Raw genomic sequence first — 24551 nt, forward strand, 5'->3', positions numbered from 1 at the left:
TAGTATTCAGATAGCTATCGATTTCTGTCTTGAACATGCTCAATGATTGAGCTTCCACAGCCCTCTGGGGTAAAGAATTCCAAAGATTCACTACCCTGAGTGAAGAAATTCCTCCTGTCAGTCTTAAATGGTCTACCCCTTATTCTGAGACTATGTCTCTTGGTTCTAGACTCATCAGCCATTGACTCACCATTGATGCATTGGACACTTATCTGCTCCTCCAGGCATTTCAATTAGTATTGGTATCTGGAAATACTTAGTGTACTTTTAATTTAAAAGATGTGTGAAAATATTCAATTTCATAAGTATTTTGTATTGTAATCGTTTGTAAATGGCTGGCAGGACTCCACAGTACATAATTTAATGACTCAAGAAAAGGTTTGAACATCCCGTGCTATGGAATTGTAACCCGTTACAGTGTTCCCATAGAAACTGTTTTCTGCCACAAGATGGAACTACTGTTCCAGAACTAAGCAAATGCTCGTAATACGTCAGAGGGAAGAATGCTTTCCACTCGTCGTGTTCCATAAATTATCCATTCAATACAATTTCTGAAAAAAGTTATTCAATTCTACTGAACATTACAATTAGAATTAAACATTTAAACAAAATATGTTTACTAACGTCAGAGGTTATCAACATACATGTACATATACATGTGTATGCATTATATAGATTTAATTGAGTGTGTCAGTGTGTGTGTAAAACACAGTCACAAATATACATACGTGATCCCTCTGTAAGGCAAAGCAGAAAGTGCTTTTGTTTTCTCATGTCTCAGCTTCTGTTGGATAGTTGTGACTTGAACTGTTAAGCATGACCAGAAGAAAGTGGTACTTACAACAGAAAACTTAATGTTGAGGGTCAAAGATTTAACTGGGTGATTGTTGGGAGACAGTTTGTTGCCCTCCCAAAAAGTGATTTTTTTTTTGGAAACAGAAGTGTTCTTTGTTTTTCTTTTAGATAAATGGGATACTTTAGCCAAAATGGCACACTTTGCACCCTACAGAATTTAACTACATACTGCAAAGCATACCAATCAGCTCAAATGCTTGATTATATAAGATGATTCAAAATGCAAAAAAACTTCAAATATGTAATTTTAACAGTTATAGGAATTGTGGGAAGTTTTTACAGCAATGAATATTATCATTCAATTTTGATTTTCTTGGCTTTTTCTTTTCTCTCAGAATTCAACACCTTCAACTGACAGCCAAATTAAGCATAGTCAGCTACTATGTGAATGGCACCCTTCTGATCATACAAATAAACTTGCCTGTGTATTATATAAAACTAGGAATGTTCTATTGTGAGTTACTAAAAACTGAGCCATCTAAACTTGTAGAGAGAATGGGTGTGAAATTGGTCTCTGCCTTGAAATCAATGGAACTGAAAATCAGGCACTGTGTAAAACAGGCTGCTGATTTGCAATGAACCCGTTTTGCATTTCTAATGAAGACTAATTCATCCCTAATAACTGCATATAGTGGTGCCATTTTTGTATGCTACAAATGTTTGTATGTAGACAGGAAATCCAATGCATATAAATACACTTTTAAAGTTTGATTTTGGTGGCGAGAGCTGCTACATCCTTGCTGTTTGGCTTAGGCTGGCACCTTATTTTACCTCTATTAATATTAGAGCTATCAGCGTAGAAGTTTTCTCTCATCAGACACACAATCCTATTTCCGTATTATGGAAAAAATCTGGTGTTAAGTTTAAGAGAAGACTTTGCCGTCTAAGTCTGGCACAATATATTGTAATAGAGTGTTGTAGATGACTGTATTTCAATTTTAAAAATATGTTTCAGGCCATCTTAAAATTCTCATACACATTTGGTGGGATTTTCTCAATAGGTAGCAAAACGTTTTCAGTTTTTCTTGGAAACCTTCCATATTGTCAAGAGTGCAGTTGAATGGAAGCTCTTCATTGCTCAATTCTTTACAAGAAGTAGTCAAATGAAAGGTGGCGGGACATAGTCCAACAACTTCCCTTCTTTAAAAAAATTCTCATCAGGTTAAGTTCATTACGTTTTCAGGAGTGAGACAGGAAGGAGTGAACCACCAATTCAGTGGCCAATATGGACCAATTATACAAATCCCTTGGACACCTTTTCCTTAAATGAAGATACAAGCAATTATACAGGAAGTATAAAAAAAGGATAGATGGATTTTCATTCCCGGGGAGTGAAAAGGCCACACAAACAAGGCTCCCAGATTTCAGCTTCTCTTCGGTTTTCACTTCTGATTAAAAAGGTCCAACTTCAGGCTGCTTTTTAAACTTGGGGCAAAAAGTAATTTTTGTATTGGTTAGATATTCTTACAAGGTGCTGGACTGTTTGGGCTCTGTTACAAAAGGTATAGAATACCCCAATTTAATCCAGCCTCATTCCTGCTTCTTCATTTATGTAGCTTGCGTTGACTGGAGTGCTGACTGCACTCTAATTGAGCGCAATAAGGCAAGCCAGACAACACTTCCTGCTTTAGATTAGATTGTTAGAGTGTCATTACAAGAGCTGCACTCATCTGTTTCCCAGATGTCCTCACTACCAAAGGGAAATAAATCAGTCTTGGGAGCTAGGAAAGGTGAATATTGTTGTAGATTTTTCTCTCTGTAGACACAGCCACATCAGTTAAGCCAAAAGACAGCATTTGTCAGACTGTTTTATCAATGGCTTCCATCACAAGGATATCCCATTTAGAATGGCATCTAGGACTAAAAATTCCACCATTGTTATAAGATCAGAGCTTTAATGTTAGGCTTTAGCTGTAATTCTATGCTTAACATTGAAGACATGCATTACTTTTGTGTGCCCAAAGCAACAGATCAGCAATAGAGTCAAATCCATGGCTTTGTTGATAATTTGGCAGGGATTTTAACTGCACTTCTACAGGAACAATGACTCTTAATCAAAAGACCCAACTAATATTAAGTTTTATGACCATATGAAAATGATTCAGGTTTCAGAGGTGGAGGTCTTTTGGCAGTTTACAGAAAATCAGGATTAACATTCTTTTATCTTCTCACCTGTTGGCTCTGTAGGAGATAAGAATTTACCGATACTGCTCCCTATTGCAACTTGAGTCCAGGTTATTGAGAGGGAACAAGGTTCAATTCTGTGCTTACAAAGTGAAACGGTGCTGTTTGCACCAAAATGTTTCAATGAATTGGCTTGGTTTGACACAGAACCATGATTGATATTATCCAATTTATTAAAAGAAGTTTCCGGTTGAAAAAATATAAAAGCCAAAAATCAGATATTTGATAAAATATGCTTGAAATTTAAGATTTACACAACATACAAGCAAAGGAATATACAATATTCAGTTATAAAGGGAGCGGAGACTGAGCGAATATTTGGAAAATAGATGCTCTATCACACAAAAAAAATTTAGTTCTGTTTGGGGTGGGAAACAGCAGAAAAGAAAATCCACAAAAGAGTGCAGTAATTCTTTTGATTTCCAGTGTTGAATTGCCTTGACCATCGCAGATGGAGGATAAACAAAAAATAAAGCTTGGGGTCAGTTGGCTCTGTGACAATAATAGAATTTTTTTTCCCCTTTTAGGTCAAAACAGGTTCTTGTTTTTAAAAGGTGGAAATGGACATTTAGTAAAAAGGCCAATGTATGAGATTCCAGAGTTGAATTGGTTGACTACTTTCATAAAAATAACCCTCAAAATGGACGGACGTAGGGGGTGGGGGGGGGGGGGGCAGGGTGCATAGCTGAGAGATTAATTTGGGGGAGGGGAAAAGAGGGGACAGATGAAAAAAAAGTGGGCAGCACCTTTACTCTGTACATCAATTACCGAAACATATCACATGCAGTCATGTAATTCTTCTCACTTCAAAAAATGAACTGATTACTTGACATTACCAGGCTAATACATAGGCTTTGAGCCCATTTATGGTTTGCTTTACATATATACAGATGAATAAACAAGTCGATGCTATGTTACGACCAAGGCAGGAGGAGTGCACTGTTAATTCAGTCCCACTTCTCCACAGGTCACAGCATATCAATAAATCTTCCCACTTACTGTAACAGCCAATTAGATACTCTATTTGTCCCCAGAATAAAGCACACCAATCAGGTTTCTTTAAAAAACAAAATTATCCGTTTATTATAAAATGGAGTCTTAACCAATAATTAATATATATATGAATTGAGATACTAAAGCTCCTTATTTTTTCCCTAGCCCTCATACAAATGTGCATACATCCAAAAACCGGTTAACCGAAAAAAAAAGGATTTTTGTTTACAGCTGTTTTAAATGAATAAAAGAAATTTAAAAAAAAAACTTAGACTGCAATGATCTGGAAGGAAGTTGTTTGATTTGGCGAGCTGTCCCAAAGTCAAATAGTTGGATGTCACTCAAAGTCTTTCCAGGCGAGGTTGATGAACAGTCTGTGTTGCGTAGGCGTTCAAAGAAATTCAACTGTAGAAGGCTTCACATAGATCTTCCATCATGGGTGTAGCAACAGGTGTCAGTTCTCACATTCAATGCAAAAAGACCTTTTAAAGATGCAAGGTTTCTACAAATTCAGGGTTTCTTCAAAAATGCAGGAGGCAACAATACCACTTCATACAAGCTTTTGCTTTTCAAGACCAAGGATTCTTTACAGAGAGGCAATACGTGTCTTGGTTCTTCTTCTGATCTCCTGACAGGTCCACATCAAATTCCAATTGCCTGCTTTAGTCCAAACCCACTGACTTTTAAAGTTCAAAAATGAGACGAAACTTTTCCAGAAACAAAGTCACATGCTAAATCATAAATTCTCTCATCACACAAAGGGTAGCTCCTTAGGTCAAACCCCTTGTTGGTTTCCAATATTTGTTCACTGGTCAAAACCAGGAACCTCTTGTTGATCTTGCTTTTTTTTTAAAAAAAAAGCATCCATAAAGTTCAGCTATCTCCAGATGTTTCAACGTCCACTGAAATTCTTTTCAGTTTTTCAAAAATATAGATTCTCACGTTTTAGCAAAAATGTGAACTCTCTGTGACAGCTATAAAACAGTGAAACCTACATTTCTCTATTCTCCATGATACATTAAATAAAAGATACCACTTGCTTCCCAAGTAGATGCTTACTTGCTGTAGCATTAATCTGGCCTAGATCCCCTGCTGATCTGACACAGAACAACTGTTAGGCTCCTGGCTAAAAGACTGAAACACTGCTTTCTCAGGAAAACCTACGTATAAAAATAGGATCGGAACCCCAATGATGTTATGCAGAAACAAAAAGGCAAGGAATGACTGCATCTCAAATTATTTTAGATGAACAGCCATTCTTGGCTCATACCTGAAATGTTTGTCCACCCAAATACAACCACCACCTCCCAAAGACTTTGGTCAATTAAGAGCCAGACTGCAAAATGTCCCCAACATGTCAAACCAAGTAGATCGACTCAAACGACAACTAAGCAGTAAGAGGTCACAAAGCGCTTCTAAAGAATAATGCATATTGTCATGGTCCTGTCGTTTTTTGGGGGAATATGCGGTTTGCCTTTAAGGCTTGCAAAGGATCAGTATTGTTTTAAGAACCAGCAAGCCTCAGGAGTTATAGGAAGGTGCATTTCCGTTGCCTTAGAAACAGCCATTTGGAGACTGCGATTCAAAGGGTGCATTCTTGTTACCATAGATACAGCCACCGGGAGTGAGTATTAAGTGATACATTTGTTACAATTCAATTTTGAACTGGCTTTTTAGTTGAAGACCGTTTGTTCTAACAGAATACAGACAGAGGACAGCTGTGGTATTAGCACCTGAAAAAGAGCTCTGAACCATTTAAACTGAAGGAAGAGAAATTTAGTCTGTTTAATTATTCTCTCTCAAAATTCTAAAAAAAGGTCAAGCCAAAACAGAGATCTCTGGTAATTTAAATTGAAGAAAGTGAAATTAGACTGTAACAATCTTTTCTCCCTCAAAAACTCTAAAGTCAGCTTGATTCTATTGAAAGTGTTTGCAGGTCATTAATTGTTGAAATTCGCTGGAGAAGAAAGCATCACCTACTGCTGAATTTAGACTATGGACTGTTCTACTGTGGAAGAACCTTTTTTCCCGCATCAGATGACTGTGAGGACTTCAAGCAACACTGGACTGTAAATTTGCAAGGACTCTAATTTTTTCTATTTTAAATGTTGTTTATATCTTTGTAGTGTTGAAGAATTTAATTCTTCTAATTAAACAGTTAATTTTTTGATTTAAAGACACCCGTTTTGGTTAGCCTCATTCGGGGGTTAATAGATCATACAATTTGGCTGGGTCTTTCTTTAATTTGGAAAGTTTTAAATGATATGTTAGGTGATCTGTGGAGCGATGGGATTGAATTAACAGTGCATTTCTCCCACCATAATCAGAATCGTATATTTTGATCGGGGGCTTTGACTGGGAGCGGTTGGTTGTAACAATATGCAGTGACCCTTCTTACACCTTAAACTGTGATGTAAACCAACTCAATTTAGCAGAAAATTGCTAGCTAAGACCCAGCTAAATCCTGTGTGAGCTGCATTAACTTTTCACATCCTGTTTTTAGCAATAAGGAATCCCAAATGAAAAATGCAGGAACATTTTTGCAATCATCTCTCATCAGAACATTTCCTGTATCTATCCAGTTATTTGTCTTTTGAATACAACAGACTGCTAGCTTATCATTTTGTTTTACGGGGTTTCTATTAAGCATATTCCTCTGGCAAATTTCATGTGCAATGTCCTAAGGATTACTCCAGGGAAACAGTTTTTAAGATCAAATATATCTAGGCATATGCATTTTCCAGTGTTGTCCACTTTTATTCAGTCCATGTCAGTTGTCAGGCTGTATGACATGGGGTGAAATAAAGGAATAGCCAATTCATACATAATCTTTGTAACATAGATGTAACACTATAGAAATAAAACAGAATTTCCAAGCATTATTGTTTTTGAATAGCAACTGTAAGCAAAATTTTGTAATCTTGTGAAATCTGTTTTTGCTCTCGGATTCTGATAATTTTCAGTTCATAATAAACTTGATTTATACTTGTTGCCTGACACAGTCTACCAGCAAGTTATCTTTCCCATCTGTTAGAGTTAAAAGATCAAAGCTATTTCTGTGAGCTAATCAGCAGAATAAGGAGTTTATTATTCACACCAGGCATGCCACCTTATCAGGTATTTTGCACACAAGGTCATGGTTTGACTCATTGGGACAAGGGCTTGCTTAAAAGAGTAATTGTTTGCACTGAGGAAGAGAAAATGTAACTAATGAGACACAAAATTATAATAATTCTTCAGAAAAAAAAACATGCCAAGTTACACCTTGGCCGGAATTTTGTGCTGGTCAGACGGGAGCCGTCCACCGACCAAAAAGTCAGTGGCAATCCCACGGGGCCTGGGGATCCAGACTGGATTTGACTGTTCCCAAGCCCTTAATTGGTCTTAGGTGGGAAGTCCTGCCTAATGGAGCTGCCGGCCAATCAGCGGGCCAGCAGCTCTTAGCCCCAGCAGCGCTACCGGGGGTGGGGGGGGACCAACTAGAGGAGTGGGGGGGGGGGGGCCGTGTTGGGCCTAGGGGCATCGGGGGCGGAAATCCATTGGGCACATAGTACCCGATCAGGAGGGTCGCCCCCCACCCCCCAGGCTGTCAGAAGGCCGCCTACTTTTTACAGGTGGCTTTTCTCAGGCCTGGGTTGCCCGTCTGCCAATGGTAAAATCCCCGTGGCGGCAGGCGGAGGCCCTTAAGTGGCTGTTAACTGGCCACTTAAGGGCTTTGATTGGCCTGGGGTGGGCGGGCTGGTTCTTGCCGCTGCCACCCCGCGTACAATGGCAGTGGAGGCAGGAGCGGGTCGGGAAGGGCCGGCCGAGCCTCCCACCCGTGGCACCAGCCTGCTCTTTGAGGACGGGGGGGGGTGGGGGGGGGGGATAAAATTCCAGCCCTTGTTCTTTTCTGTAATTCATATTGTGCATTTCACAAAGTATTGGTCAATTATAACATCTAGGCTGAGAATTTTAACCTAAATAAGGGATTGACAGAATGTAGTTTTGTTTACCTGAAATGACTCGGATTGTGCAAGTGGGGAATTGCAGGCTTCCAAAAACTGGTCCTCCTGGATCCCAACATCTTGGAGATAGCTCTCTAACAATTGTTCTACCTACAGTACAATAAGATACATTAAATATGCAAAAGACAAGTGAACTTAAACTTAACATTTAGCTCTTGCAAATTTGAAAATTTCAGGCAGGTTCAAAGTATTGAAAAGGAAGAGCATTTTACAATATCAACTGCCAACAGAAATGTGATGACCCCTTTGGATGTTGCATGTTCTCTGTTTTTATTTATCACCTTTCTCACTTGCATTCTTTTTTTTTCTTCTGGCGTCTCTGGCTTTATCATCTTTTTTGTTCCATGTTTTCCTGTGCCAATTATAAAGAGAGGAGGCAGATGACCAGCTGCAAACTAGAGACAAGTTATGTGACCAATAATGAACAGATAAATATATTTATTTTCCTATGCAAGTTTCAATTATCGTGCAGATCATTGCACAAAACTGCATTCTCAGGGGCCAATTAAATGTTCATACAAACAATATAAATTTACTTCAGAGCATACAACTTAATTCCTCGCTACATCTTCCAAGCACATATTATGCCACATAATTTATTTGATCATTCAAGACAGAAGAGCCAGGTATTATCCACCAAACTACAGTGAAAATAGCTGGAACGTGAACTAACTCAATCCAATGGAAGCAGTTTCATGATGTAAACACACCAGGCTGAATTTTGAAAGCATCAAAAAAGGTGTGGCACAAGCGCAACATGTGCGCCACTGAGTCACTGCGACATTTCGCGCGGCAGCTCATTTACGTGGAGGAGGCAGAACAACCGCCCCCGATGACGTAGAGGGGGTGGCAGCTCCGTCCCCGGCAACAGCGTCCGGCGCCACACCATTCTTAAAGGGCTTCAAGCCCTTACCGGCAATTTTAATTTTTAAAGTGACATGGAGGGAAAATGTAAAAAGTTATAACTTTAATAATAGATCAAAGCCACCCCCACAATGACCATTTAATGTCTTTTCCACACAGAAAAAACTTTTCTTCCCATCACCAGCTTTGCCCTCCGAACTTGGTTCCCTTTGCCCTTCAATCCCTTCCCACCATCCCCTCAGCCAACAGAAGTTATCCCCACTCCCCACACCCCTGAAAATTTCACTCCTCCCCCCTCCCCACCAGTGTTAACAGCCGGAATATCAGCGTAGGACGGCTGTCGCTGAAAGGTAGGCTATTAAGCATTCATTAAAATGTATTTACATGTGCAGATTAGGTTTTTTTGCCAAATGGTGGGGGGTGGGGGGGCTCCCAGGCCCCGTCACCACCGGCAAAATGGGGTGATGCCTTCCCGGCGTCATAGAGCATGGTAGGCCTCTCGCGGAAGGATTTTCTGGACCTTCCCGCCACGACTCCTGACGTTGGGGGCCTTATAAAATCCAGCCTACCAAGTTAGATAGAAACAACAGAACAATTACTCATTTTATAACATTAAGACAGAAAAACGATAAACTAATTTGTATATACAGTGGCAAGAATACTGTGGATGCTGGATATCTGAATTAAATATACAGGCATCTTTTTATTTTCAGAGAGAGACATTAAAAAAAGTTATATTTTTCTTAATGGGTCAGAACATGCAGCAGCTCATGATGTTAGTAATCTTTGTCCTGTACCCTTCAGCTTGAATTTCTTTTTTTGCACCATAACGTGCTGGAAGTGCAGGCTTATAATAGCGTGGCAAAGGCATCTGGGAGCCTAATGAACAGCAAGACCAATAGCGCATCTCCTAAATCAATGAGATTTAAGAATTGAGAAAGAAACAGAGGAACAATGGAGAAGGATGGTGAATTAGTGTCAAATCTAGTACAGAAAGAGAAATAAAGCGAGGGAAAGATTGGATGATGAGAGAAAGGAAAAGAAAGAAAGTTAAAATTAAAGGGGCGGCGCAGTGGCTAGCACCGCAGCTTCACAGCTCCAGCGACCTGGATTCGGTTCTGGGCACTGCCTGTGCAGAGTTTGCAAGTTCTCCCTGTGACCGCGTGGGTTTCCTCCGGGTGCTCCGGTTTCCTCCCACATGCCAAAGACTTGCAGGTTGATAGGTAAATTGGCCATTGTAAAAATTGCCCCTCGTGTAGGTAGGTGGTAGGAGAATTGAGGGAAGGTGGGGATGTGAGAGGGAAAAAATGGGATTAATGTAGGATTAGTATAAATGGGTGGTTGATGGTCGGCGTGGACTCGTTGGGCCGAAGGGCCTGTTTCGGTGCTGTATCTCTCTATGACTCAAAATGTTTAACTTTTTTAAAAATAGGAACACAGGAGTAGGCGATTCAGCCCGTCGAACCTGCTCCACCGTTCAATTAGATTATGGTTGATCATCTACCTCAATGCCACTTTCCCACACTATCCTCATGTCCCTTGATGTCATTAGTATCTAGATATCTACTGATTTCAGTCTTGAACATGCTCAATGATTGAGCTTCCACTGCCTTCTGGGGTAGAGAATTCCAAAGATTCACCACCCTTTGAGTGAAGAAATTCCTCCTCATCTCAGTCTTATTCTGAGACTATGTCCCCTTGGTACTAGACTTACCAGCCAGGGGAAACATCCTATCTGCATGAACCCTGTCACACCCTGCAAGAATTTTCTAAGTTTCAACGAGATCACTTCTCATTCTTGGAAACTCTAGCGAATACAGGCCCAGTTTCCTCAGTCTCTCCTCATAAAACAATCCCACCATCCCAGGAATTAGTCTGGTGAACATCTGTTTCACTCCTTCTATGACAAGTATATCATTCCTTAGGTAAGTAGACAGAAACTGTACACAATATTCCAGGTGTGATCTCACCAAGGATCTACACAATTGCAGCAAGACTTCTTTACTCCTGTAGTCAAAACCCCTTGTGATGAAGGCCAGCATACCATTGGTCTTTCTAGTTGCTTGCTGCACCTGCCTGCTAGCATTTTGTGACTCATGAACAAGGACAAAGGCTCCCTTTGGACATCGACACTTCCCAACCTCTCACCATTTTGTTTTTCTGCTTTTTTTCTACCAAAGTGAAAAACTTCACACCTATTCACATTATATTCCATCTGCCATGTTCTTGCCCATTCACTTAGTCTGTCCAAGTCCTTTGAAGCCTCCTTGCATCCTCCTCACAACTTACATTTCCACCTAGTTTTGTGTCATGAGCAAATTTGGAAATATTACATTTGGTCCCCACATCCAAATCATTGATATAGATTGTGAACAGCTGTGGCTCCAACACTGATTCTTGCGGTACCCCACTCGTAATAGCCTGCCATCCTGAGAATGACCCGCTTATTCCCAATCTCTGTTTTCTGTCTGTTTACCAATTCTCAATCCGTATCAGTATATTATCCCCAATCCCATATGCTGTAATTTTGCTCCTGTGTGGGACCTTATCAAAAGTCTTCTGAAAATCCAAATACACCACATCCACTGGTTCTCCTTTATCTATGCTGCAAATAACATCCTCAAAAAAACTCCAACAGGTTTGTCAAACATGATTGCCCTTTCATAAATCTATGTTGACTCTGCCCAATCACATTATTTTCTAAGTATCTAGTTATCACATCCTTTATAATAGATTCTAACATTTAAAATTCAGAAATGATACTGAACAGTTTAAATGGTTTCCTTTCTGATCCAGAGGTTGATTTGCATTTTTGCATCATTAAAAAGGTGCTTACATTGTTAAGTTCCAGCACTAACTTTTGGGAGCAATTCATGTACAAATCCAGTAAAAATAATCAAGAGGATAAGCGCAAGATGCCATTTGTACGAAGTAAACTCTAAATTGCTGTAAATCGACCTGCAAGTTCTGGAGATTTGTAACTCATGATGTAGCTCTTAATCCCGTGAACTTTCTGGCCAATTTGCACATTAACGCAGCATTAATTTGCGAGCAAGATCCACCCCATTGTTTCAATACAGATTAGTGTTGCAAGGCATTGTGCGGAAGCGCAATTAGAAACAAACCGTTGCCAAGCCAAAGCCAGAGATATTATGAGGGGAAATTAAAACCTTGGTCAAATATGTGGTTTTAAGGCAGGTATTAAAGGAGGAGAAGGAGGTTGAGAGACAGAATTCCAAAGTGTGGGGCCTAGGTGGCTAAAGGCACATTCGCCAATGGTAGGGCAAGGCGAGTGGGGGCAGGATAAACAACAAGCCAGAGTCAAGGAATGAAGCAAACAGCACAGGGACAGATAACAACCAGCCAGTTCTGGAGATTCATACTCATGGCATGTCTTTTAAACCCCTGAACGTGCTGGCCAATGTGCGAATTAATAACAGTGTGTATAGTTAGCATGTCATTATTTCTCTAGCATAAGCCACAGTTTACAGTACTCTAAATAAGTGAGCTGGACTGTAACCGTAGATGATCAATGGAAGGAAAGCCCTATGCAACCTCCTCTCATTCCACACTTTTAAATGGATTTTTAAGAAGGTACTATATTCAACAAAAAAAAGAGACAAACATTTGAGTGTAAACATAGTTCAAATTTGAATTGCATTAAAATTTTAAGTATATTTTCCTTCAATTCTCAAGTTCAGCAAAAAAAAATTGGATGCTAGTATAAAGTGATGAACACATGCTTTGTACCCATCAATATTTTTGTTGCTAAATTTAAGAATGTCAAAAAATTTATCGCTAATCAGTTTAAAACTTAAATTTAAAATAAGGTCCATGTTTGTCATCAGATTTCTTTCAAAAGATGCCATTTAAATTGCTAATTCAAACGAAGCACCGACAACATAGACAATGTCTTTGACAGATGGCATTTTTTAAACAATAGGCTATACACTCCTCTTAGAGCTTGACCCCCTCTGTCAACACCAACTCTAGAACTCTGAGCCTCTACTTGGGATCAGGACAAACTCTAGAACTCTGAGCCTCTGCTTGGGATCAGGGCAAATGTGGATATTGGGTCCCCAGTCAAAAATACCAACACATGTCATTTAAGGAAGCTGCCAAAGAGAAGTTCTTAGTTCTTAAATGTCCAACATCACACCTGCACCATCTGTTTGCTCTCTTGTAACTGGCACAGGCAAACATGAAACAATCAAGTGAGGGTAGAAGAAAAAGGAAAAAAATCAGAGGGCAAGAGAAAAAGGTGAAAAATAAAAACAGGGACAGCATGCAACATTCAAAGGGAGTTATCACATTTCTACAGGTATCAGATCATAAATACTGAGAAATCTGTATATATTTTCTTTATATTTGTTGACTTACTAGCATATCATGTCTATTTTATATAGAAACAAATATTAAAATGTTGTTTTCTGCAACAGCAGCTGTTTTCCTTTCAGTTTTACTGGACCAAAGAAACTGCCTCATTAGTTATGCACAGTTACAAATTGCCATGATTGCTTTCTCCAAAAACTTATTTAGAGTTGTGCGAATGTGCAGTAACCTATTACACTACAACGTTCAACGGTTAAATACCATAGCCTACGAATAAAGCTTCAATTGAAGCAAAAAAGACATTAAATTGCAATGATCAATAAGGAAATATGCTCAATCATATTGGCTAGTTCTGTGCACAAAGATACAAACATCCTTTGAAAATGAGACGTACAGCTATGTATCACAGAACGAAGAAAACAATAGGTCCTTTCAGTAAACAATTTTGCAATGGCTTTTCACCAGAAGTTTCAATAGCTAACATCACACTAGATGTTGTTTCAGTTGATCCTAGGTAACAGAACTTGTGTATCGGCTAATTTGTCGCGAGATGATGAGCTAAAGTCTTGCATCGGAAAGGCAACAACCATATTCACCAATTAACTAAGCGTGTGGAATAGTATTAAATTAACACTGAATGTCAAGATATGGCTCTATCAAATGTGTGTTCTGAGCGTGCTGCTGTGTCACATATAGACAATGTCTGGCAGGCATGAGAGTCTCTTGTTTAGTTTTCTTCTTCCCAAATGCTGCATTGGGAGCCAAAGAAGTTGAACAGAGGCAGTTGAGAGATGAAAGAAGCAAGCAAGGAGGAAAGCATATGAGGCTTTAAGAGTTAATTGTGCGGGGGCGTCATCTGTCCATGATTTACGTCTACGTCATCTGTAACAATGACTGTTGCTAGAGATTTGAAATCTTCAGCTACTTGCAATGTTGCAACATGCAAAGTAACTGAATTGCTTTGCCACATACATCATTGTTTTTCAAAATGACAGGTGCCATAAGAAGGCAGGTTAAATTATATATGTTGGCTAATTTAAATGCATAAGTGTCTCTCAAACAAGTACTTTCTTCTTAATGGACACATCTATTGCTATGGGCCTACCTCGGCCAGAAAACTGTATGGTGCAATTCTCCCTGCATCCAATTGTTTCTCTTTTTTTGTTCCCTACCTGGGTAAGATATTGGTAGCTTGACCGCTGACTCCTTTCCTGTTCAGAGGTCGGCCAGTAGTATTGCTAAATTGGCTATGACTATCCCAGAATAGATCTCTCCCAAACAACTCCCACTCAGCATTCTGGAATGGCCTTAATTTCACAAAGCAAATATAAACACTTGCTTGAATCACCTAAATGGACAAAATGAATAATCCATTTGCTCTGATATGATAATATGTATGAGTTTTGATGACTGGCTTATTAACTTCCAGGTGAATTTATCAAAATATCTATCTCCTCTGTCTCAGTGGGTTCTGCCTGCCTATCAAGGTGTAAAAAAAGGATGCTGGATCTTTATGAATAAATTAAAATCCTGAAACTGCCATCTTCTGGCTGAAGATTGTTGTAAATGCTTCAGCCTTGTCTTTTGCACTGATGTGCTGGGCTCCCCCATCATTGAGGATAGGGATATTTGTGAAGGCGCCTCCTCCTGTTAGTTGTTTAATTGCCCACCAGCATTCATGACTGGATGTAGCAAGATTGCAGAGCACAGATCTGATCTGTTGGCTGTGGGATTGCTTAGCTGTCTATCGCATGCTGCTTATGCTGTCTGGCATGCAAGTAGTCCTGGGTTGTAGTTTCTCCAGGTTGATAGCTCATTTTGAGGTATGCCTGGTTCTGCCCCTGGCATGCCCTCTTCATTGAACCAGGGTAGATCCCCCAGTTTGATGGTAATGGTAGAGTGGGGGATATGCTGGGCCATGAGGATACAGATTGTGGTTGAGTACAATTCTGCTGCTGCTGCTGATGGTCCACAGCGCCTCATGGATGCCCAGTTTTGCACTGCTAGATCTGTTCGAAATTTATCCCATTTAGCATGGTGGTTGCGAAACACAACACGTCAGCATTTTCGACCTCCTCCTGACGTCTCCAGCATCACAGATTCCAGTCCTCAGCCAATTCGATTCACTCCGCGTGATATCAAGAAACGATCGAAGGCACTGGATACTGCAAAGGCTATGGGCCCTGACAACATTCTGGCAATAGTACTGAAGACCTGTGCTCCACAACTTGCCGCGCCCCTAGCCAAGCTGTTCCAGTACAGCTACAACATTGGCATCTACACGGCAATGTGCAAAATTGCTCAGGTATGTACTATACACAAAAAGTAGGGCAAATCCAACCCGGCCAATTACCACCCCATCAGTCTACTCTCAAAACTCAGTTGACAGTGCTATCAACGGCACTTGCTTAGCAATAACCTGTTCAGTGATGCTCAGTTTGGGTTCCACCAGGGCCACTCAGCTCCTGAACTCATTACAGCCTTGGCTCAAACATGGACAAAAGAGCTGAACTCAGGAGGTGAGGTGAGAGCGACTGCCCTTAACATCAAGGCAGCATTTGACAGAGTATGGCATCAAGGAGCCCCAGCAAAACTGAAGTCAACGGGAATCGGGGGAAAACTCTCCGCTGGTTGGAATTGTACCGAGCGCAAAGGAAGATGTTTGTGGTTGTTGGAGGTCAATCATCTCAGCTCCAGGACATCACTGCAGGAGTTCCTCAGGGTAGTGTCCTAGGCCCAAACATCTTCAGCTGCTTCATCAATGACCTTCCTTCAATCATAAGGTCAGAAGTGGGGATGTTCGCTGATGATTGCACAATGTTCAGCACCATTCGTGACTCCTCAGATAGTGAAGCAGTCCATGTAGAAATGCAGCAAGACCAAGTGCCAGGCAATGACCACCTCCAACAGGAGAGAATCTAACCATTTACCCTTGACATTCAACAGCATTACGATTGCTGAATCCCGCACTATCAACGCCCTGGGGGATACCATTGACCAGAAACTGAACTGGAGACGCCTTATAAATACCGTGGCTACAAGAGCAGGTCAGAGGCTAGAAATCCTGTGGCGAGGAACTTACCACCTGACTCCCCAAAGCCTGTCCACCATCTACACGGCACAAGTCAGGAGTGTGATGGAATACTCTCCACTTGCCTGGATGGGTGCAGCTCCAACAACACTCAAGAAGCTCAATACCCTCCAGGACAAAGCAGCCTGCTTGATTAACACCCCGTCCACAAACATTCACTCCCTCCACCAACGCACAGTGTCGGTAGTGTGTACCACCTACAAGATGCACTGCAGCAACACACCAAGGTTCCTTAGGCAGAACCTTCCAAACCTGCGACCTCTACCACCTAGAAGGACAAGGGCAGCAGATGCGTGGGAACATCACCACCTGCAAGTTCCCCTCCAGGCCATACGTCATCCTGACTTGGAACTATTATCGCTGTTCCTTCACTGTCGCTGGGTCAAAATCCTGGAACTCCCTTCCTAATACAACTGTGGGTGTACCTACCCCACATGGGCTGCAGTGGTTCAAGTAGGCGGCTCACCACCACCTTCTCATGGGCAATTAGGGATGGGCAATAAATGCTGGCCTGGCCAGCAACGTTCACATCCCATGAAATGAATAAATAAAAAAAAACATTATAGCTTACATCAGAAATCCCTCAAGTCAAATAGTTATGAATTTTGAAACATGACAAGCTACATTAAAGTTTTACTTTAAAACCTTAGCCTTGTCTTTGAATATTTGTATCTCAACAGTTGCACAGAGTTTTCAATTACAACTGCACCTTCTGAGCAGGTGCACTTCGCAGAATTTCCCAGTGTGCAATCTGTGAACGAATAGGAGTAGAGGAGTAGAAGGGTTATCCTCATATAGACTGGGATAGTAATAGTAATAGAAACGGGCAGAGTTGGGGGGGGGAAGGTGCAAGTTTCTGAGACATGTTCAGGAGAATTTTCTACATCAGTAAGTAAGTTTCCAGTCCAATGAGGAGCATTTGCTGGATCTGTTTCTAGGGAATAAGGTGGGCCAAGTGAATCAAGTGTCAGTAGGGGAACATTTAGGTGACAGCGAACATAATATCATAAGGTTTAGGTTAGCCATGGAAAAAGAGAAAGAGCAATCCAGAGTAAAAATAATTAATTGGGGGAGGGCCAATTTCAGTGGGGTGAGAACACATCTGGCCCAGATAAACTGGAATCATGGATTGGCAGGCAAAACTGTAATTGACCAATGGGCTACCTTTGAAGAGGAGATAGTTCAGATACATTCGAGGTACATTCCCACGGGAAGGAAAAGTAAGGCAAACAAAGCCAGAGCTCCCTGGAGGATGAAAAAGATGGAGAGTAAGATGAAGAAGAAAAAGGGTGCGTATGGCATATGTCAGGTTGATAATACAAGTGAGAATTTCTTTTTTCACTTCCCCTCTGAACTAAGAGCAGCAAAAAGACAATATGAGAAGAGTTTATCAGCCAACATAAAAGGGAATCCAAAAGCCTTCAATAGGCATACAAATAGAAAAAGGGTGGTAAAAGGAGGAGCAGGGCCAATTAGGGACTAAACAGGATTCACATACGGAAGCAGAGGGCATGGCTGACATACTAAATGACTAATTTGTATCAGTCTTTATGAAGGAAGAAGATGCTGCCAAAGCTGCAATGAAAGAGGAGACAGTTGAAACACTACTGTCCATAAATTTGATGTCACCAGGACCAGATCAGATGCATCTGAGGGTACTGAGGTGACATAGGGGTGGAAATTGTGGAGGTACTGACCATAATCTCCCAATCCTCCTTAGATGCAGGGATGGTGGCAGAGGACTGGAGAATTGCAAATATTACACCTTTGTTCAAAAAAAGGGTGTAAGGATAAACCCAACAACTACAGGCCAGTCAGTTTACCCACCCTGGTGGGTGATGGGAACACCTTTAGAAATGATCATCCGGAACAAAATTGACAGTCAGTTTGACAAATGTGGATTAATTAAGGAAAGCCAGAACGGATATGTTAAGGACAAATCGTTTTTAACTAACTTGCTTGAGTTTTTCAATGAAGTAACAGAGATGGTTAAGGAGGGTAATACAGTTGATGTGGCGTACATTGTTTTCCAAAAGGCATTTGATAAAGTGCCATATAACAGGCTTGCCAGCAAAGCTGAAGCCCATGGGATAAAAAGGGACACTGGTAGCATGAATACGAAGCAGTGGTGAACATTTGTCTTTCAGACAGGGCTCAGAGTGTCTGGCGCAGAGGTGGAGACGTGGAGGAGGGGAAAAGGGAAAAAAATCAAGGGCGAGCGCTAAGCCACTTATAAAGAGCATGATGAGGCAGCTGCTGTACCAGAGGCTTTTGGGAATTGTGCACTGTATTTGAAGGCTGATCTTGGAAGGGATACAGTGGGATTCCCCAGGGGCTAGTATTAGCACCATTGTTTTTCTTGATCTATTTTAATGATCTTGACTTGGGTGTGCGGGGCACAATTCCAAAATTTGCAGATGGTACAAAACTTGGAAGTATTGTGAACCATGAGGAGAATAGTGATAGACTTCAAGAGGACAGACAGGTTGGTGGAATGGGCAGACATGTGGCAGATGAAATTTAATGCAGAAAAGTGTGAAGTGATACATTTTGGTAGGAAGAACAAGGAAAGGTAATATAAAATAAAGGATACAATTCTAAAGGGGGTGCAGGAGCAGAGGACCCTGGGGTACATGGGCACAAATAGTTCAAGGTGACAGTGCGGGCATATAGGGTCCTCGACTATGCAAATAGAGGTACAGAGTTTTTTTTTAATTCATTCATGGGATGTGGGCGTCGCTGGCTAAGCCAGCATTTATTGCCCATCCCTAACTGCCCTTGAGAAGGTGGTGGTGAGATGCCTTCTTGAACTGCTGCAGTCCTTGTGAGGTAGGTACACCCACAGTGCTGTTAGGAAGGGAGTTCCAGGATTTTGACCCAGCGACAGTGAAGGAATGGCAATACAGTTCCAAGTCAGGCTGGTGTATGACTTGGTGGGAAACTTGCAGGTGGTGGTGTTCCCATGCATCTGCTGCCTTTATCCTTCTGGTTGGTAGAGGTCGCAGGTTTGGAAGGTGCTGTCTAATGAGCCTTGGTGCATTGCTGCAGTGCATCTTGTAGATGGTACACACAGCTGCCACTGTGTGTTGATGGTGGAGGGAGTGAATGTCTGTGGATGGGGTGCCAATCAAGCGGGCTGCTTTGTCCTGGATGGTGTCGAGCTTCCTGAGTGTTGTTGGAGCTACACCCATCCAGACAAGTGGAGAGTATTCCAACACACTCCTGACTTGTGCCTTGTAGCTGGTGAACAGGCTTTGGGGGGGGGGGTCAGGAGATGAGTTCCTCGCCGCAGGATTCCTAGCCTCTGACCTGCTCTTGTAGCCATGGTATTTATATGGCGACTCCAGTTCAGTTTCTGGTCAATGGTAGCCCCTAGGATGTTGATAGGGGGATTCATCAATGGTAATGCCATTAAGTGTCAAGGGGAGATGGTTAGATTCTCTCTTGTGGGAGATGGTCATTGCCTGGCACTTGTGTGGCGTGAATGTTACTTGCCACTTATCAGCCCAAACCTGGATATTGTCCAGGTCTTGCTGCACTTCTATATGGACTGCTTCAGTATCTGAGGAGTCACGAATGGTGCTGAACATTGTGCCATCATCAGTGAACATCCCCACTTCTGACCTTATGATTGAAGGAAGGTCATTGATGAAGCAGCTGAAGATGTTTGGGCCTAGGACACTACCCTGAGGAACTCCTGCAGTGATGTCCTGTAGCTGAACTGACTGAACTCCAAGAACCACAAACATCTTCCTTTGCGTTAGGTAAGACTCCAACCAGCGGAGAGTTTTCCACCGACTCCCACTGACTTCAATTTTGCTGGGGCTCCTTGATGCCATACTCGGTCAAATGCTGCCTTGATGTTAAGGGCAGTTACTCTCACCTCACCTCCTGAGCTCAGCTCTTTTGGCCATGTTTGAACCAAGGCTGTAATGAGTTCAGGAACTGAGTGACCATGGTGGAACTCAAACTGAGCATCACTGAGCAGGTTATTGCTAAGCAAGTGCCGCTTGATGTCACTGTTGATGACACCTTCCATCACTTTGCTGATGATTGACAGTAGACTGTTGGGGCGGTAATTGGCTGGGTTGGACTTGTCCTGCCTTTTCTGTACAGAACATACCTGAGCAATTTTCCACATTGCCGAAGATGCCAGTGTTGTAGCTGTATTGGAACAGCTTGGCTAGGGGCGTGGCAAGTTCTGGAGCACAGGTCTTCAGTACTATTGCTGGAATATTGTCAGGGCCCATCGCCTTTGCAGTATTCAGTGCCTTCAGTTGTTTCTTGATATCACTTGGAGTGAATCGAATTGGCTGAAAACTGGCATCTATGATGCTGGAGATATCAGGAGGAGGCCGTGATAGATCATCAACTCAGCACTTCTGGCTGAAGATTGTTGCAAATGCTTCTGCCTTATCTTTCACACTGATGTGCTGGGCTCCCCCATCATTGAGGATGGGGATACTTGTGGAGCCACCTCCTCCAGTTAGAGTACCAAAGCAAGGAGGTTATGGTGAACCTTTATAAAACACTGATTTGGCCTCAACTGAAGTAGTGTCCACTTCTAAGCACTACACTTTAAGAAGGATATGAAGGCACTGGAGAGGGTGCAGAAAAGATGAGAATGATTTTGGGGATGACAGTCTTCAGTTATGGGGTTAAATTGGAGGAGCTGGGGTTGTTCTACTTAGAAAAAAGAAGGTTGAGAGAAGATTTGATAGAGGTGTTCAAAATTACAGGGTCTGGACAGAGTAGATGGCAAGAAAATGTTCCCATTGGCAGAAGGGTCAAGAACCAGAGGACACCGATTTAAGGGTGACTGGCAAAAGAACCAGAGGTGACACGAGGAAAAACATTTTTTTTTTATATAAACAGTGAGTGGTTAGGATCTGGAATGCACTGCCTGAGAGTGAGATGAGGCAGATTCAATCATGGCTTCAAAAGGGAATCAGATAATTATCTGAAAAGAAAAAAATTGCAGGGCTACAGGGAAAAGACAGCCAGTGGTATCAGCTGAGTACCTCTTATGGAGAGCCAGCACAGACATGATGGCCGAATAGCCTCCTTCTGCACTGTTACTGTTCTATAATTCACAGATTTTAATAGAAACCCCTCATCCCAAGAGATTTTCATAGAAATTTGGGTATATTTTCAAATTTATTTTCATCAAGTAACGACAACTTTCATTAATTGCATATTTAGAAAGAATAATGCGAGGAACATCAGGAGCAGGGGAAATAAAAAAGTAACATTTGCCATATGAAAATTTTGGTTTATAGCTGTTTTTGATCATAGTAAAACTGGACATGAACGAGAAACTTGTTAAGTCTGCATTATTTCATAAACACAGGAAACAAACTACTGGGAGTTTCATTTGATTTGCTACAGGATGCTCTTTAATCACTATTGCCAAAAATGCGCAGTGTATATCCACTGCACAGCGCTCGAACAAAATAATTAAGCATCAAGGAGAAGGGAAGCACCCAGTTGAAGAACATAGACCATATTTCTCAGTAAGTAGAAATCACAATGGCACAAACAAGAGTTAGTTCTACCCTAGTCTGATAGCATTATTGCAAAATTACTGGGCAATGTAACAAAGGAGTCATCTATTCTTAAATAATTGTTCAAAAATGTGTCACACAATAGCAGAATGTTTTAACAAAACCTATATTATTTCATTCTTGGTGGCAGCAGAAAACAATATTACTGATTTTCCCCTGAAATATCTGCACATAGTTTTTAAGATAAATTAATATCAAATATGACAGAAACAGAACGCGTGTTGTGGTAATATCCGTCAACACATATTTTCAACGTACCACTCAGAAGCGTACAGATTACAACTAAATTCTGTATATCACAAAAATAGGGTAACACAAATACAAAAGCAAAACACTGCAGATGCTGGATATCTAAAATTATAAACAGGAGATGCTGTCGACGAAGGGTCACAGACCCAAGACATTAACTCTGTTTTTCTCTCTGCAGATGCTGCCTGACCTACTGAGTATTTATAGCATTTTCTGTTTGTTAGGTGTAGCACAATTTGATTACAAAGATATTGCACTATTATATGAATCATTTGTCATTCCATGGACAAATTAACTTTTTTGGGCAAGATGGAGCTCCAGAAGGCCTCCAACAAATAGTCCTGCCTAATTAATGCAAATTTAAATATAAAAAAATTCACCTAATCATGTCAAAAATGTAAACTGGTCAATTTTGGCAGTTGGTAGGTTCTAGTAGAAATAAAAAGCAAAAGAAATCTACAAATGATGCAAATCTGAAACAAAAATGCAAAGTGAAGAAAACATAATAGGCAGCCATCATCTACAGGCATTTCTCTCCACAAACGCTGATTGACCAGTTATATATTTCCAGCATTTCTCTTTATGTAACAGATACTATTAGTTGTTTTCATATAATAAACCTAAAGATATTTTTTTCTTTTGTAAGTTGCTCTGTTACCTAAACTGGCAGTGGGACCAGGAGAAAAAAGAAAACAGGTGAGAAAATGCCGTAAAATTATTTTCCAAATTAAACTATCACAATACAAAACAGACAACTTACAATTATAAAGCACCTTTAAAGCAGCAGAAATGTCCCAAATTGCTTCACAGAAGCTTTAGCAGACAGAATTTGACAAGAAACCACATAAAAACAGGCAGCCAAAAGAGGTAGGTATTAAGGAGTGTCTTAAAGGACGCAAGATTGAGATGGAGAGGTTTCAGGAGGGAATTCCAGAGCTTAGAAGCTAGAACAGTTGAAGACAGGGCTGCCAATGGTGGGGAAAATGAAACTGGGGATACATGATATTAAATTGGAGGTATTTTCTGCTCATCAAATACTGGATGGCAGACAAGCAGTGTGATAAATCACAGGCAGTGGAGGGATTGAGAAAGGTGATAAGTGAGTGTCGTCAGTATACACGTGGAATCTGACGTGTTTTTGGATGATGTCGGCGAAGTGCACCATGTGGAAGCAAAATAGGAAGGGGCCAAGGATGGATCCTTGGGGGCTCCAGAGGTAACCGTGCAGGAGTGGGAAAAGAAGCCATTGCAGGAGATTATCTGGCTATGGCTTAAGAATGGAAACAGGCAAGGGCAGTCCACGAACTTGATAACAGAGGAGAGGCATTAGAGGACGATGTTGTGGCCAACCCTGTCAAAAGCTGCAGACAGGTCAAGAAGGATGAGCAGGGATAGTGCACATAGGATACCACTTGTGACTTTGACAAGGACTGCAAACATGGAATTGTAGGATAGATGGGCATGGATTTGGGAGGTGACAGCTTTCAAGGATTTTGGAGAGGAGGTAGTAGTTTGCAAGGGCAGAAGGGTCAAAGGGTGTTTTTTTTGAGGAGTGAGGTGATGATGGCAGATTCAGATCCAATACTGGAGGAAAAGGAACGGTTTATAATATCAACTATCATATGGAACAGGAAGGGAAGTTGCATGATCAGCAGTTTAGTGGGAATAGGGTCAAGAAAACAAGAGGTCATTCTCATGGAGGGTATTAAGAAAATTAAGAGAAACTATTGTGAATATTGTTAGGAGTAAGGCGACAAGAGAAAACAAGGGAAAAACATAGGATGAGCGCACATTTCTACCGTTTTGGTTAAAATTGTCTTAATTGTTTGTTTACTATTACAGTAATATTTATGTTCCCACATAAACTGAAAAAATGGTTGGTCCAGTAAAACATATTTCTTATAACCAGTACAGCAATATAAAGATCAACAAAAATACATAATCTCAGTGGATTAAAGCATTTATTTCAAGTACAGTGAAAAGTTTGAATAAGTACAAGCCTAAGAGATAGAATGTTTTCCCCAATGGGTGCTCGTGAAGGATAATTCCATCAAACCACCATTATGATGCAGCAGAAAAGTCAGAATTCTCAAGAATACACACCACTTATTTTCCTGACATTTCATTTTATCATGTTGGATTTTGCTAGATTCAAAAACATTGATGGACTGCAATAAGAAAATATCAACAAATCATTTCACGAGTGAAACTAAACTGCACTATCACAAACAAATGAACTCACCAAATCCTTGTAATCCTGATGGATCTCTGTATAAGATAATTTATTTTCTTCTTCATCATCAAAAACTGAAATAGAAAACAAATAAACGTTTACACCAGTTTGCCTAATCAACAGAGCACTCCTGTCGCCTTTTAAGCCTATTACCCCAGTGTTGGCAGAATATTAAGATT

At 41.0% G+C, this 24551-nt stretch overlaps 1 protein-coding gene across 6 annotated transcripts in view; it reads right to left on the bottom strand.

Annotated features, from left to right (window-relative positions):
- The window catches only part of cfap36 (cilia and flagella associated protein 36), a 134323-nt gene that overhangs the window by 109449 nt on the left and 323 nt on the right, over positions 1–24551 (bottom strand). For 2 of the 6 annotated variants that reach the window (XM_068044900.1, XM_068044902.1), the window contains exons 2-4: positions 24382–24446; positions 8321–8434; positions 8028–8129 (exon numbers count right to left, since the gene is read on the bottom strand). In XM_068044900.1, the coding sequence (XP_067901001.1) occupies positions 8028–8129; positions 8321–8434; positions 24382–24446 (281 nt within the window). Of the gene's footprint in view, positions 1–8027; positions 8130–8320; positions 8435–24381; positions 24450–24551 lie in introns of those variants that run through there. The other 4 variants (XM_068044903.1, XM_068044905.1, XM_068044904.1 and 1 more) reach the window with 3 other exon arrangements.

This window comes from Heterodontus francisci, chromosome 13, assembly GCF_036365525.1.
Source record: "Heterodontus francisci isolate sHetFra1 chromosome 13, sHetFra1.hap1, whole genome shotgun sequence".
In the NCBI taxonomy this organism is placed as follows: Eukaryota; Metazoa; Chordata; class Chondrichthyes; order Heterodontiformes; family Heterodontidae; genus Heterodontus; species Heterodontus francisci.